This window comes from Mus caroli, unplaced genomic scaffold (assembly GCF_978045245.1).
Source record: "Mus caroli unplaced genomic scaffold, Mus_caroli_1 scaffold_15, whole genome shotgun sequence".
NCBI lineage: Eukaryota > Metazoa > Chordata > Mammalia > Rodentia > Muridae > Mus > Mus caroli.
Window position 1 is genome coordinate 66,290,029 of NW_028227270.1, and position 14,643 is coordinate 66,304,671.

At 45.5% G+C, this 14,643-nt stretch overlaps 1 protein-coding gene across 3 annotated transcripts; it reads left to right on the top strand.

Annotated features, from left to right (window-relative positions):
- The first annotated feature begins 6,252 nt into the window (after positions 1-6,252).
- Drd1 (dopamine receptor D1) lies at positions 6,253-11,005 on the top strand. Of its 3 annotated transcripts, none has more exons than XM_021180827.2 (2): positions 6,253-6,331; positions 7,277-11,005. In XM_021180827.2, the coding sequence occupies exon 2, from the start codon at positions 7,697-7,699 to the stop codon at positions 9,035-9,037; it is 1,341 nt and encodes a 446-aa protein (XP_021036486.1). In that variant the 5' UTR covers positions 6,253-6,331; positions 7,277-7,696; the 3' UTR covers positions 9,038-11,005. The 3 variants fall into 3 exon arrangements, with proteins under 3 accessions (XP_021036486.1, XP_021036487.1, XP_029340840.1); XM_021180828.3 differs by lacking the exon at positions 6,253-6,331 and adding an exon at positions 6,639-7,163; XM_029484980.2 differs by lacking the exon at positions 6,253-6,331 and adding an exon at positions 6,639-7,163 and having other exon boundaries at positions 7,437-11,005.
- The last annotated feature ends 3,638 nt before the right edge of the window (positions 11,006-14,643 follow it).

Here is a 14,643-nt window from a genome sequence, read left to right on the forward strand (position 1 = left end):
CTCCGTTAATGAGCACTATCTTTCCACTCTTAAAGTAGAAGCAGTCTGGTCAAGGTGATATTGGTGGGGCACATGGCTTCCCAGCCAGTCAAACTTTTCTCTTTCCCCTGTCCTTCTCACAAAGGAAGCACCTGATTATTCAACCTCAGATCAGATTTCTATCCTACAGCGAGGATTAGCAGGCTACTTTATCATCACCAAGAAAATGTATTCATTAAAGAGCAGCCAGATGCCCCAATCTCAACAAATGCTCACTTGAAAGTAGCCTTTGCTAAGACAAGGAGTTAGAAAGTGACATTTCCCGACCAGTTCCTACATCCTTGGTGTTCCATAGATAGAACTTCATTTGCTCCTCACGGTCTTGTGTGGTAAATAGCACTTTTTCAGGTATAGATAAAGGTACCAGAAGGATGAAGAAACCTGTCTTCTCACAGGCAGATGGTAATGACGTCAGTCTTCAACCCTAGGTCTGCCCATTCACTGCAGGTCTCTGCACTGATGTCTTAGGGTTTTACTGCTGTGAACAGACACCGTGACCAAGGCAACTCTTGTAAAGGACAACATTTAATTGGAGATGGCTTCTAAGTTCAGAGGTTCAGTCTATTATCATCATGATGGAAGCATGGCAGCCTCCAGGCAGGCATGGTATAGAAAGAGCTGAGCATCTACATTTTGATCTGAAGGCAGACAGAAGACTGGTATCCTCAGGCAGCAAGGAGGAAGCTCTCAAAGCCCACTCCCACAGTGACACACCTACCCCAACAAGGCCACACCCACTCCAACAAGGCCACACCCACTCCAATAAGGCCACACCTACTCCAACAAGGCCAGACCTCCTAATACTGCCACTCCCTGGGCCAAGCATATTCAAACTACCACAGCTGGTTAATTTTTTTTTTTTTTAAATCATGGTAACCAAATTCCTGAGGAAAAGCTACTTGAGGAACGAGAAGAATATTTTAGCCAGTGGTATCTGGGGATGTAGTCCATCCTGGTGGGAAGGCTTGGCAGTACGAACGTGAGGCTACTGCTTACTTGTGTCTCAGGGACCAGGAAGCAGAGAGCAGACCTGAAGCAAAAGCAGTTTTTTAAGCCCTTAAGGCCCGTGACCTACTTCCTTCAGCAAAATTCAGCCTCCTAAGGTTCTACAGCTCCCAAAAAAAGAATAGTAGGATGGGCCTTGGCCTGGGAATTACTTCCAGACTGAAGCATCCCTCTGGGGTTAGTCATGTATCTTCTTGGCCCAGAGGAAACTCTTGTACCTTTAGTTTCTCCACAGAGCAGCCATTTCCAGTCTGAAAAGTCCAGTTTAGCAACATGTTTGCAAAGACTCCTGTTACTATACTGTCCATATATTGTTACAAAAAAATCTCTTTGAACACAGAGTAAATAATTTTTGTGAATTAACATTTCTTTTGCCCTGGCTTAGGTCTTCTCTCTCTCTCTCTGTGTGTCTTTCTTTCTCTCTTTTGTTTTTAGTAAGCTCATCTTTTGCTTTTTTTTTAACAGTAACAAAAAATAAACTGCACTGCAATTCTGTACTATGCTGTACAAAAGGTAGCTATCATTTAACACTGAAGTACAAAGTCTTGGATTAGAGATGTTTGCTGTGGTCTTAGCACATGGACAGGCAACTTGCCAGTAACACACTCAAAAACATTTACAGACTACATGGTAACATTTGCAGTGGTTGCATCTCTTATAAAGAATTAACTATGCTCCTGACCCCCAAAGCCAGCTTAGACCAAACTGATTCTGCATCTCTCAAAACTAAGGAGTTTCGACGGGAGAAGGGAGAATCTGTGTGTCATTACTGTAGATGGGGCTCACACTTGAACCTATGGAATAGCAGGCCAGGATAATGGGATGGTAGAAGTATTCTAGTAGAAAAAGAAAATTCATGGGACAGCAAGATGGCTTAGTGGAAAAAGGTGCTTGCATCTCAGTGAGTCAGCCTGAGTTTAACCTCCAAGATGTACATTGTGGAAGGAGCAAATCTACCTCTACCTACACACATAGATAAATAAATGTAAAAAAAAGATGTGTTAGTTAGTTAAAAGAAAAAAATCCAAAATCCCATATATCCATATACCTCTATTTCAGGTCCCCTTGCCTGTCAAGAATCTTTTGCCATAAAGTCAAGGATAAAATGTAAAAGTTGGGATATTTCCTGATTTCTTGACATCAAGCAACAAAGGACGTTAAATCCCTCCAGATCGAAATCCTGGGTGAAGAGTAGACAGGTGTCCCTACTTCCTGATTCCCCCATGATGGGAAACCAGGGAGATGAAATTGGACTGGTGCAGCCACTTCCTGTTTCAAGAGAAGTTCCCATTCATGGTGTAGTCTGGGAGACTCTCCAAATTGAAGACTTGAAGAAATTCAAGAGCAAAATAGCTAGAAACTGTGAGAGTAAGGCATGGGGAAAGAAACAAGGAGGGAGAGAAAGTAAGAAAGAGGAGAGAGGGGGAGGGGAGAGAGAGGGGGAGGGGGAAGGGGAGAGGGAGAGGGAGAGGGAGAGGGAGAGGGAGAGGGAGAGGGAGAGGGAGAGAATGAGAAAGAATATTGATAGCTTCAGAGAATCTTTTCTGAGCTCATCAGAGACCTAACCTCTGCACTAGGATGAGGATATGCAAATGTGGAGGATCGGTCGGAGCAAAGGCTGTGGACAGTACCTGTTCTCACCAGCCAGACTCAAAACCCCATCACTCACTGCGCATGGGGCAGAGGGACACAGGAGTTCATTTCAGTTATATTAAAATAGCCTCAGGTAAAAAATTATCCAGTTCTACTCAATAAACCTTCAGAGCAAGATCTGAAAAGGTCACATGGTTTCCAGGCAGCTTAACAGGACCCTGGGAGTTAGAAAAAGGTCCAACTTTGAGGTGCAAATGTTTGAGATCTGGAAGAACACCATTATGATGTCCCTCTGTATATATGGCTAATCTATCACTTGGGGACAGGCCGAGGAAAGATCTTATCTCTGCGATGCAAACCAGGAAGCTTTTGTGAACATAACAAAAGGTTAGAAAGAAATAAAAAGATAAATAGTAGAGGAGACACAGTGGAATCTGGCTAAGGGGTGGAGGGCTTACTCAGTGTCTGAGAGGTTGCAGGTTTAACTCACCACCACAAAAGACAAAACTCAAACCAAACCTCACCTAAGCCTATAAAAGAGGAAGAAGAAGGAGAGAACCATAGTAAATATGGTGGTCACTCTAGCTGTCAATTTTTATCCAAAGGGACACGTGTTGATTTAAAGTTGTATGATAGCGATGGACAGGACATGGGAATAGGGATTTATTGTCTGTAATGAGCAATGTAGTCACTTGCTGAAGATCAAGCTATCAACACTCTTCGCTAACACTGCAAGCAACCATGTTAGGTAGTTAGTAAGCCAGTTTTAATAATCCCAGAAGCTGCCTACGTATAACTTTTGAGAACACTTGACAGTGCATTTGTCTGACAGTGCCTTCTATATTCACTGACGTTTACAGTCCTAAAATAAAAAAGTTATTGAAAACATCTTTTTAACCTTTACCTCCTCACCGTGCATAAATCACAGTGTACCTACAAAGACATGCTGATTTGGGAACAAAGATGCTTTTGTGTTTGTGTCTACATTCTCAGCATGATCAAATGCTAATATCGGCTTGCATTTATATTCATGTTCTTACTGTTTGTAGGGAGATTTCTAAAGAATAAATTGGAAGATTTGCTTCACCTTGACTCCCAAGTGGGAGGGGCACAGAAACCAAAACCAAAACCAAATTTCTAGCCAAACTTTGAGATCCCCATGATGTTCACACCGTGCATGGTTGAAATCCTGAGACTTAAGAGACCTTGTATCCATTCCTGTCCTCCGAGGGACTGGGTTCACATGCCAGTGAGCTAAGCCTCACAGGAAAGGGTCCTGGGTGCCTGTTTCCAAATTACAGGACCATAGAGAAATAGTCCAACACACTCATTTCCCATGAAGGAGAAACAATTCAACTCTTTTGCAGTAATTCTCTCCCTTCTCCCATCTCTGTTGTTCACAGGCATCTTCTATTTGCCTGTTGATTTCTTCAGGAAAGTAGACAGCCTGATGCTTGTATATCAAAATGGCTGACATTTTCCTGGGGTGGAGAAATATCATGAGCAAAGCGATAGCTGACATTGAAGAAGACAAAAACAGGTTTGGGCTGGTTAGAGGCATTTTCAACCAGAGATCTCTCTGAGTAGCTACGAGTGTTAGAAGGAACCAAGGTTGTCCAGTGCACCACGATTAGCCTTTCCTCCCATTCTATATGAATTCTTCTGCTGCGGACTGGCATTGCAGACAAAATGATGCCACCAGAGACAGCTTTAGTATGGCTGTCATTCTACTTTAAAGAGCAGTGGCCATTTTCTAGAGTCCTTGGCAAGTCATTAGGGGAAGTCTTACTCCTCAAATTGCCCTCACGGTCACCTCCAGCTTCCTTGTTACAATCCTAAGTGTTACTACATTGTTGCTTCTTCTTCAAGTGCTAGCTGGAGGAGCACTTTCCCTCCCTGAGGGAGTCCTCCCTCCTCCAGCGTGCTCAGTCCTGCCCTAAAGGATCCCTAAAGTGTCAAAAGCTTCCTGTGCTTCCAGAGGGCCCTTTGTCCTTATCTTCCTTATTTCAGGGAATTGCAGGGTAGGAAGAGCATGAGGAGTTACAATTCCAGACTCACACGACCATCTTGGACTGGAAACATCCTCTAATTTGTGTTCGCTGGTCAAAAATGACGAACATAAAGTTCCAAGTGCTTAGAGAGCGACTGCTTCAGGGATGAGAATCCCCTGAGGGTTTTACCCTGTGCTGACTCACGGCTCTAAAGCAGAGTTTCTCAATATGTGAATTTTGACCCCTTATGTGTATATGTATGTGTGTGTGTGTGTGTGGAGAGGTCACATAACAGACAGCCTGCATATCACATATTTATAGTATGATTTATAATACTAGCAAAATTACAGTTATAGAGTGCAACAAAATAATTTTTTGGTTGGGGGTTACCACATGTTGCAGCATTAGGAAAGTTGAGAGCCACCATTCTAAAGGCATGTGGTTCTTGGGGTATATGTCTGATCACCAATCTGTGGAACTTGGTGTGTGGCAGCAAGCCTGCCAGTGGGAGGACAAACCGGGAGCACAGGTAGAGGAGGACTGGTGTCAATCATTTGAACTACATCCAAAACCAAGATATGATTTCTGCTGGCTAATTAGGAGAGCTATTTAGGTTGTATAGAGAAAATTCGGGCATTCAGTGTGGTGTGTGGTTCTCATGGAGACAAGACTACTATTTTTTTTAAAATTGGTCCCTGAAGAATTTCTGGCCACCAAGGGCTGACTGAGTCCATATCTGGTGCCCAACTCTTAAATAAGTATCTCATTTAATTTTTACATCAGTAAGCACAGGAGTCCAGGCAAAATGATTTCCAAGTTCCATACTTAATCTCTTTTCACACAGATGGGAAGGCACTCTGGGGCTGCGTCTATGCACTAAACGTTCTCTGAGGCCACACATTCCTGTCTCTGCTTTATCCCTGTGGTAATTGTTTAGATAGTGGGCTCCATCCTAGACACGGCTGTGCAAGTGACAGTCAGGCCGCCATCTTCATTAGCTACTGTGTTAACGTGGAGTAGAGCCCACAGTCTTTCCGAGCATCACTGTCCACACAGATGAAATGAAGCCGTGCAAGCCAATAAGGAAGGAGTTTTGCAAGATGTCGAACATCATGAGGTGTGTGTGTGTGTGTGTGTGTGTGTGTGTGTGTGTGTGTTTAGGGGACACAGAGGCTGCTGAGTTTATGCCAGGTCTCTGATCACTTGCACAATAAGTTGACATGTTGTTCTCACTGCTGCTCCAGCCTTGGCACACAGGGGACACAAAAGGAAAATCATGGCTTAGAGAATAAAATGCTAGCCAAAGGGACTTCTTATTCTTGTGAGTTTTTAGGGGCATTTCAAACGAGGGAGGTTAGAGCTCGGAAGACCTGCCTCTCATCGTCCAGATTCTGGCAGAAGGGGACAGGGAAAAGCAGGGACGAGGCCCTGCATCTTGGTTACACACACTGGCTGAGGCCCCTGTGATCTGAACCTGCTAGGGCGCTGGCGGGGTGTAGGAAACCAGAGGCACCGGCAGAGGGCGCCGGGTAGCTGCTGAGAGTGCGGTGCCGTGTTTGGGGTGCTTGTGGGGCGCGGGTCACGGGCTGCACTCGTGAGTTGACCGCAGAAGCGCCTTGGCGGGCGGAGCGCGGAGAGCAGAGCGAGCCGCACGGGAGAGGGCGCAGGGTTGGCGGAGTCGGGGAGCGTGGTCTCCCAGATTGGTGAGCACTCTCGTCCTGGGGCTTCCTGTACCCCTGCTGCGGGGCACTCAGTGACAGCTCAGCGACGTGGGCAGTGTCCAGGACTAGCAGGGCGTGGGTGTGGGTAGGGTCAGCTCTGACCCCGAGCTTTGGGTGGAACTTGGGGTTGACCGGGAGAGGCGCTGAATGAGAGTTTGGTTTACTTGATTTGAGCATCAGGATTTGTCCCTCAGGTTCTGTCTTGTGCCAGGGTTTCCCCCCCCCCCCGGGGGGGGGCAGGTAGCCAGAGAGGGCACAGCGATTAGGTAGGCGTCCCACACCCCTGCTCCAGCTGTGCCTTCAGTGAACCACGTGTGGCTGTCGCCCGCCACTCTGCCTGTCAAGCTCAGCCCACCACCAGGGCCGGGAGGGGACGCGGAGGCGGGGTGGGCTGTGCGCCGCTGGAACCCGCCGGCCGGTGCCCTCGCTCGCTCGAGCTGTTGTGCTTGCCTGGAGCTCCTGCCACTGCTGACAGGGAGCGAGCGGGTGGCGCCACAGGGAGGCTCAGGGTCCTGCCCTAAGAACGAGGAGCCAAAGGGGAGCCCAGAGCCGGGCTTCCTCAGACAGGACAGAAAGCTGTTCCAGTGACTAGTCCTGGAGGTTCCTCTCCCAAGGAAGCTCCGAGAACCCTCCTGGGGGCGGGGGCAGCAATCTGTAGGTGGGCAAGGTAGCAGGAGGGGCGCCGCTTCCCTGGCACCTGGCCTGAGATTCCTTTTCCAAACCATCCCAGAGAATTTTCTGCACGAGGAGGGGGAACTCTTGCTCTGCTGGAGGGCAGCTCCAGGGGTTTTGGGAGAAGTGACTCTAAAGCAAGGTAGGTGTCTTGATGGACTTGTCCAGGGGGGATGGACTGAGATTTTGTGTAGCCAAATAGGAGGTCTGCACAGAGTATTGGTGAACGACTTTGTGTTTCCCTTTGCTTTTTAGGACATTTGGAGAGATGTGGTGCCAGGGGCTTGAAGGAGAAATGCATGTATTTTAGGCTGTGTCTCAGAAGAAGAGGCAGCATCCCTGAAAAGTGACTGAAATTGACCAGGAAGAGGCCCCAGATTCTTAGAGTATGCTTAAAAGCCTATGTACTCCTTAGGGAATCTAGGGACCAGCCGATACCAGGGAACAGCGACCTGGAGCACTGAACCCAGAAGACAGGTGGAAAGCAAGCGGGTCTTCTTCCTGGTATGGCTTGGATTGCTACGGAGATGCTCCTGATGGAACACCATTGTGCTTTTGTCCAGACAGCAACTGGGGCTGGAGAAGGGGCTGGGTGGTGAGTGATTGGGGGAAGTTTGGCTAAGCCTGGCCAAGAACGCGAGGGCTAAGCCACCGGAAGTGCTTTCCTTTTGGAAGATGGCTCCTAACACTTCTACCATGGATGAGACCGGCCTGCCAGTGGAGAGGGACTTCTCCTTTCGCATCCTCACGGCCTGTTTTCTGTCCCTGCTTATCCTGTCCACTCTCTTGGGGAATACCCTCGTCTGTGCCGCTGTCATCAGGTTTCGACACCTGCGGTCCAAGGTGACCAACTTCTTTGTCATCTCTTTAGCTGTGTCAGATCTCTTGGTGGCTGTCTTGGTCATGCCCTGGAAAGCTGTGGCTGAGATTGCTGGCTTTTGGCCCTTTGGGTCCTTTTGTAACATTTGGGTAGCCTTTGACATCATGTGCTCCACGGCATCCATCCTTAACCTCTGTGTGATCAGCGTGGACAGGTATTGGGCTATCTCCAGCCCTTTCCAGTATGAGAGGAAGATGACTCCGAAGGCAGCCTTCATCCTGATTAGCGTAGCATGGACTTTGTCTGTTCTCATATCCTTCATTCCAGTGCAGCTAAGCTGGCACAAGGCAAAACCTACATGGCCCTTGGATGGCAATTTTACGTTCCTGGAAGATGCCGAGGATGACAACTGTGACACAAGGTTGAGCAGGACATACGCCATTTCATCCTCCCTCATAAGCTTTTACATCCCCGTAGCCATTATGATCGTCACCTACACCAGTATCTACAGGATTGCCCAGAAGCAAATTCGGCGCATCTCAGCTTTGGAGAGGGCAGCGGTCCATGCCAAGAACTGCCAGACCACCACAGGTAATGGAAACCCTGTCGAATGCTCCCAATCAGAAAGTTCCTTTAAGATGTCCTTTAAGAGGGAGACAAAAGTCCTGAAGACACTGTCTGTGATCATGGGGGTATTCGTGTGCTGCTGGCTCCCTTTCTTCATTTCGAACTGTATGGTGCCCTTCTGTGGCTCTGAGGAGACCCAGCCATTCTGCATTGATTCCATCACCTTCGATGTATTTGTGTGGTTTGGCTGGGCGAATTCCTCCCTGAACCCCATTATTTATGCTTTTAATGCCGATTTTCAGAAGGCATTCTCGACCCTCTTAGGATGCTATAGGCTCTGCCCTACAACGAATAATGCCATAGAGACTGTAAGCATCAACAACAACGGGGCCGTGATGTTTTCCAGCCACCATGAGCCCCGAGGCTCCATCTCCAAGGACTGTAATCTGGTTTACCTGATCCCTCATGCTGTGGGCTCCTCTGAGGACCTGAAGAGGGAGGAGGCTGGTGGCATATCTAAGCCACTGGAGAAGCTGTCCCCGGCCTTATCGGTCATATTGGACTATGACACCGATGTCTCTCTAGAAAAGATCCAACCCGTTACACACAGCGGACAGCATTCAACCTGAATATTGGGTTCTCATCTCTGAAGCTACGAGTTCTCTAGGGCTTGCTGTTAAGAAATTAACACGAGACCCCTCTGCTGCTTTTGGACAATTACAGAGCTTCTCCAACTCACTGACTCCAGTGTATTCTCTAGCCACAAGGGAAATGACTTTGGCTCTGAAATCCTTTTTGAAGCATTATCTTAGGACACTATATATATATATATATATATTTAAAAAAGAATAGGGCCAAAAGTCAACTGTAAACAGCTTCACTTAAAAATCAAACTTTCCAGGAAGGAAGTGTGAGAGTTGTTTGCTGTATCCAAACAGGTGCTAAAACTGTCCAAGCAGTTTTCAGATTGTAAAGGTAGGTGCATGCCTTTGTTAATTAACTTCTCCAACAATAATTGAGCCTTACAGCAAAAGTGGGATTTCTTTTTTTTTTCTTTCTTTCTCAGAATTGACAGATGCATTGTTGATAACGGTTTTATTTATTTATTTATTGTATTATATGGATATTTTAAATTTATCATAGTGAACCTATATTTAGCTTATTTAATAGACCGAACCAATGTTAAATCGGAGACTGAACTGTCCATTGTACTAGCACTTCATGAGCCAATGAAACCGTACACATAGACTGAGATTCTGAGCTGGGAATGGCTTCTGGGAAGACAGCAAAGGCTGATGTGGTGGTTCCTTAACTCAACACAGACACAAATAAACACAAGGTGAGAAGTGACTAACACTACCAATGCTCTGCCCCCTAAAAAGATTTTGGAAAGATCTGTTTTTTAAAAAAGAAGCTACTATTGTGTTCTGAATGTTTTAAATGGCAGAGGCTTTCCCCGAGGCGAATTTGCACTTCTGTAAATATCTCTGTACAAGCCAGCTCAAGACGAAATACAACTTTAGATTTCTGTCTGAATGTCGAGGAAGAGCATATGCCACTTTGTATTTATGTAAAATAATTGGCCCTCCCTGTCATTTCTCATTTCATGCTTGAAATAGCTTTCTGAAACAAGCAAATGACTGTCCAGGATTAAGATGTGCAGTGAGGTGAATGAGCTGTAAAGTCACAGGTCACAGCAGCCCCTCCGATAGTTGGGCTCATTGCTGGCTCTTCATCTGCCCAGGTCTAACCAAGTTGGCTGCTCAAGGGGCTACTTTTGTAGTGCTTTAATCCGAATTTAGTATCCTCTCTTAAAAAAAAAGCTCTTTAATGTTAGTGGTAAACTAGCTAATGAATGGTGCGTCATTGTCGAAGTATACACTTCTGTTGTTGGTGGGGGGGGGGATAGAAGAACCCCTTCCCGGTGTGTGTTGAGCATCACAAAGCCATCAGCATCACTAGTCACAAATGCTACTTTTTTTTCCCCTGTGGTTTTGAATCTAGTTTCCAAGTCATAGCCTGGACTGCAAAAAGTACCATCAAGTCCCCTCGGGTGGGGGCATTGCAACAGTGTTTCTTTTGTTGTTTGAAATGTTTACAAGGTGTTCTTTGGAAGCAGTTGCCACATGTGCATAGAACTGAAGGAAAGACTGACTGGCTTGCTAACAGTATCTCCTGCAGGGGTCTGTGTTACGTACTGTGAATGTTTTCTCAGCTCTACCGCTTGTATGCTTTCTTACATAAAATAAAATTATTTTGTGAATTCAAATCAACCCCAAATGGAGCTCTGTTGCATTTGTTAAACCCATTTTAAAAGCTAGACTGTTTCAGGTAGACAGCTAAGAAACGGGGAGAGCATCTTCGGATATCCCCTCCTCTAAGATAGGGATTTCTCTCCTATGTGCCCTTGGTTGCTTTAGAATGTTTATGTGGAAAACATTGCCACACATGTTTCTTATATTTTAACTGTGTTCTAAGAAGAAGAAACCTTTGTTCACTTGAAAAATTATTCTGCTTCTCTCTCTGTTTTTCAGATTTGAAGATGTTCTCATTTTTAGCTCTTTCTTTTTAAGAGATTATTTGTAAATGGAATAAAAATTTTAGAAAGGACTGTCTTGCTCTGAGTGGCTGTAGTTTTGTAGTTGAGGGCAACCACCATGCATGCTAGTGACGCTTATTTCAAAACAACTTAGAAATGATCTATTCTAAAGAAAACATGGCTTGTGACCCTGGGATCACCGTGACGATTAGCAGGGGCACTCTCAGGTTCTGCCAGTGCTACTTGCCAGCTAACCCAAGGAAGGGAAAGGGCCCAGCTGCTGGTGATGTAGAAAGTAAGGGGTTAAGTTTATAGTCTGGAACACTACACAGCAGATGGCATCTCTTTAGAGTCCCACTTGCATCTCCCAGGCCCTGGCATTCAGCGAACACATCTGGAGTGAGTTCTAGGAAAAACCCTGTGCCTTTTCTTCAAATCTCATGGCTCCTGGATGCCTTGCTCCCTTGGAGGCTCAACGTTAGGTTCAACTCAGAAGCTCAGACAGCCACAGGCTACAGTGCTCAGGCAAGGCTGTCACTGTGGAGTCAATGAAATCTGACATAGGAGTGTCCCTTCAATAGTGCATTTAGAAGTGATTTTGAATAATTGTAAAATTCAGCACACCTTGAACAAGATTGTGCTCCGGGTTTCTCTGATTCTGGATCGACTTAGGCCATCTAAAGAATGCTAATTCTGAGAAGTATAAAAGCAAGACCTGTGGTAAGACTGATATTTCGTTTTTTTAACTCCAGTCAGGGGTTGTAATAATGTCCTATATATGTGAAATACTTAACTGAGATGGAGACCATTTCAGATTTTCTGTTTCTTCCTCATGAAAAAAAAAAGCTGCCTTCATTAAATGTACACATAATAACAGGCATGACAGGAAGGAGGCCTGAGCTCAGGGCTGGGGAATGAACCAGAAGTTCCCACAGCCCAGCTGCTGGCTTCTCCTGAGACCTAAGCAAGTATTACTGTGAGTCCCACTTGAGTGTGTCCATCAGTGGGAGGGGCGGAGCTTCTGCTTAGGTTTTGTCAGGAAAGGCTCAGCCTAGCACCAGGTCAGTGTGCAATCGGCTTCAGAGACTTCCTGAGTTCTTCATTGTCTTTGGGGACTCCGTGTGACCTCAGGCCAGGCATGCACCAGTGTTTCTTCCCACTTCCACTGTCTATCCGAAGCCCTCTGCAGAGAGTACAGGGTCCTCTTTCAATAAAAGTGAGCATAAATGGGTATATTTACTTCTCTGAGCCCAGTGCCCTTTTTGGGAGACGAGGCTCATTGTGCAGGTTGTCTGAGGGTGGGAATGAAGCAGTGTGTGAGAGCCTGGGATACTGTCTCATAGCATTGACCTTTAGTATAAATGGATCTGCCATTTGTGTTTTTTAATGGAATGTAATTAATTTTCAGCATACACTTGGTTGGGGGTCCTCTTTTGCTGCAGCTATTCACCCTTACAGTAACAAGTGACATTTTATGTCTTCCTGGTTATGAAAATTGCCTTAAGCTGCCACTACACGATGATCAAATCTGCACAAAACATTTTAATCCACCAAATCTCCTTATCTTGGAGAATTTGTTTCAGGAATCATAAGCCAGTGACTTACCTCGTCTGGGCTAGTAAATGTATACTTGTTTGTTTGTGTGGCTGATATACAGAGGTCATTTGAAGGAAGCAGCATGGTGGGTCACAAGATTGTGACACTTGGTAGATATGATGTAGCTGTACAGATTTGTTTGAAGTCCCTACATAGGAAACATGACCTGTTTATTTGCCAGAGGACTCAGGGCACAGCATGTCACAGCACAGACATACCACTAAGGTTTCTGCCTGGCTGTTTGTCACATCGATGTTCATGGGATACACAGATTTATAGCAGTAGTAGCATTTGGACTGTAAGCTGTTCAAGATTTGGGACTTGTAATTTAAATAGTATTAGATGCTCAGGATTAATCTCTGATTTAAAAAGGTTTAAGCTTCTAATCACAATGAGAAAAATGTATGGAGCCGGCTAAAACAGACCCCCACCAGCACTTGACATTTGTAGATGTCTTCAGCCACGGGGAAGGATTTAGTCTGAGGCCACCTCACACATCCCTGGGAACAGAGATAATAGTGAAGTGGCAAATGGCAATGGGACCCAGGAAGACTGTGTTACAGGGCAGGATGCTTCGTTTCATTTAAACAAATGGGCCCATTATTGATAACACCTGTGGGTAAGTTCTCATCTCTCCAACAAGGATGTGGTTGGAGTGAGCAGAGGGAGGGGCTCAGCTCTGTTCTGGTTGAAAATTATGAGATGTGAGTGCCATTGTGGGCAAGCATTGACTGTGACGGATTTTCTCCAGGCAGTTTCTTTTTGCTATTGGAAACCCTAACAGAAGGGAAGGTTTCATTAGTTTTCACTGACATAGTAAAGGATTTCCTTATGGCATCTGACACTTTTGCTTTGTTTCCAGTCCTCCCCCTCCCCTACTTCTGCTGCCCCTTCCTCTCCCCAAGTAGCCTTCTTCTGCTTCTCCAGGCACATATGTTCTGCCTCACCTAAGATTCTTTCCCCCTTCTCATGGTCTTTTTTTTTTTTTTTTAGTTTCGTGGCCTGTACCATCATTCCCACAGAAACATATTTGTACTGGCTGGTTCTGTGTGTCAACTTGACACAAGCTGGAGTTATCACAGAGAAAGGAGTCTCCCCTTGAGGACATACCTCCATGAGAATCAGCTGTAAGGCATTTTCTCAATTAGTGATCAAAGGTGGGAGGGCCCATTGTGGGTGGTGCTAACCCTGGACTGGTGGTCCTGGGTTCTGTAAGAAAGCAAGCCAAGCAAGCCAGGGGAAGCAAGCCAGTAAGCAGCATCCCTCCATGGCCTCTGTGTCAGCTCCTGCCTCCAAGTTCCTGCCCTGTGTGAGTTCCTGTTCTGACTTCCTTTGGTGATGAACAGCAATGTGGAGGTGTAAATTGAATACACCCTTTCCTCCCCAACTTGCTTCTTGGTCATGATGTTTTGTGCAGGAATAGAAGCCCTGTCTAAGACAATATTCACATCTATAAAAGTTGAAATCTCAGATGTGCAAATGAGAGACAATATGGTTCTTGTCTTCTGAGTCTGTTTCTAAAGCTAAACATGGCTCTGTGCAATTCTATCCACTCTCCTCCAAATGTCATGATTTCAGTTTTCTATAAGATGGGGTCAGATTTCATTGTGTATGTATAGCACATTTTCTTTACATATTTGTCTCTTGACAGATGGATGTCTAGGTTGGGTCCATTTTCTACCTATTATGAACAGTGCAGCTAATCATGAATTTGTAAATAACTTTGTGGTAGGGCTTCGACTTCTCTGGGTACCTGCCTAGGACTGGTATAATCGTCCCTACTACTTTTGATTTTCTAAGAAACGTTTATGCTGATTTCCACAATGCTTAACACTCAGTTTACACTCAGACCTGTGGTTAATAAGGGTCCCTCCCTTAGCATCACCAGCAATTCTTTTTTAATGATAGCCATTCAGACTGAGGTGAGACGGAATCAGAAAGCAGTTTTAAGTTGCATTTCAGGAAGATATTTTAAATACACAAACAGAACTGTGTTTTACCTACACACAGCATTCTCGAATGGATTCCACTTATTATTATTTTTTAAATCACCACGCTTATTCAAAGACTTTCATGACCAAGACTAAAGGTGGCTTCTGC

Coding starts and splice junctions, on each gene's coding strand:
- Drd1 (XM_021180827.2), top strand. CDS start 7,697: ATGGCTCCTAACACTTCTACCATGGATGAGACCGGCCTGCCAGTGGAG.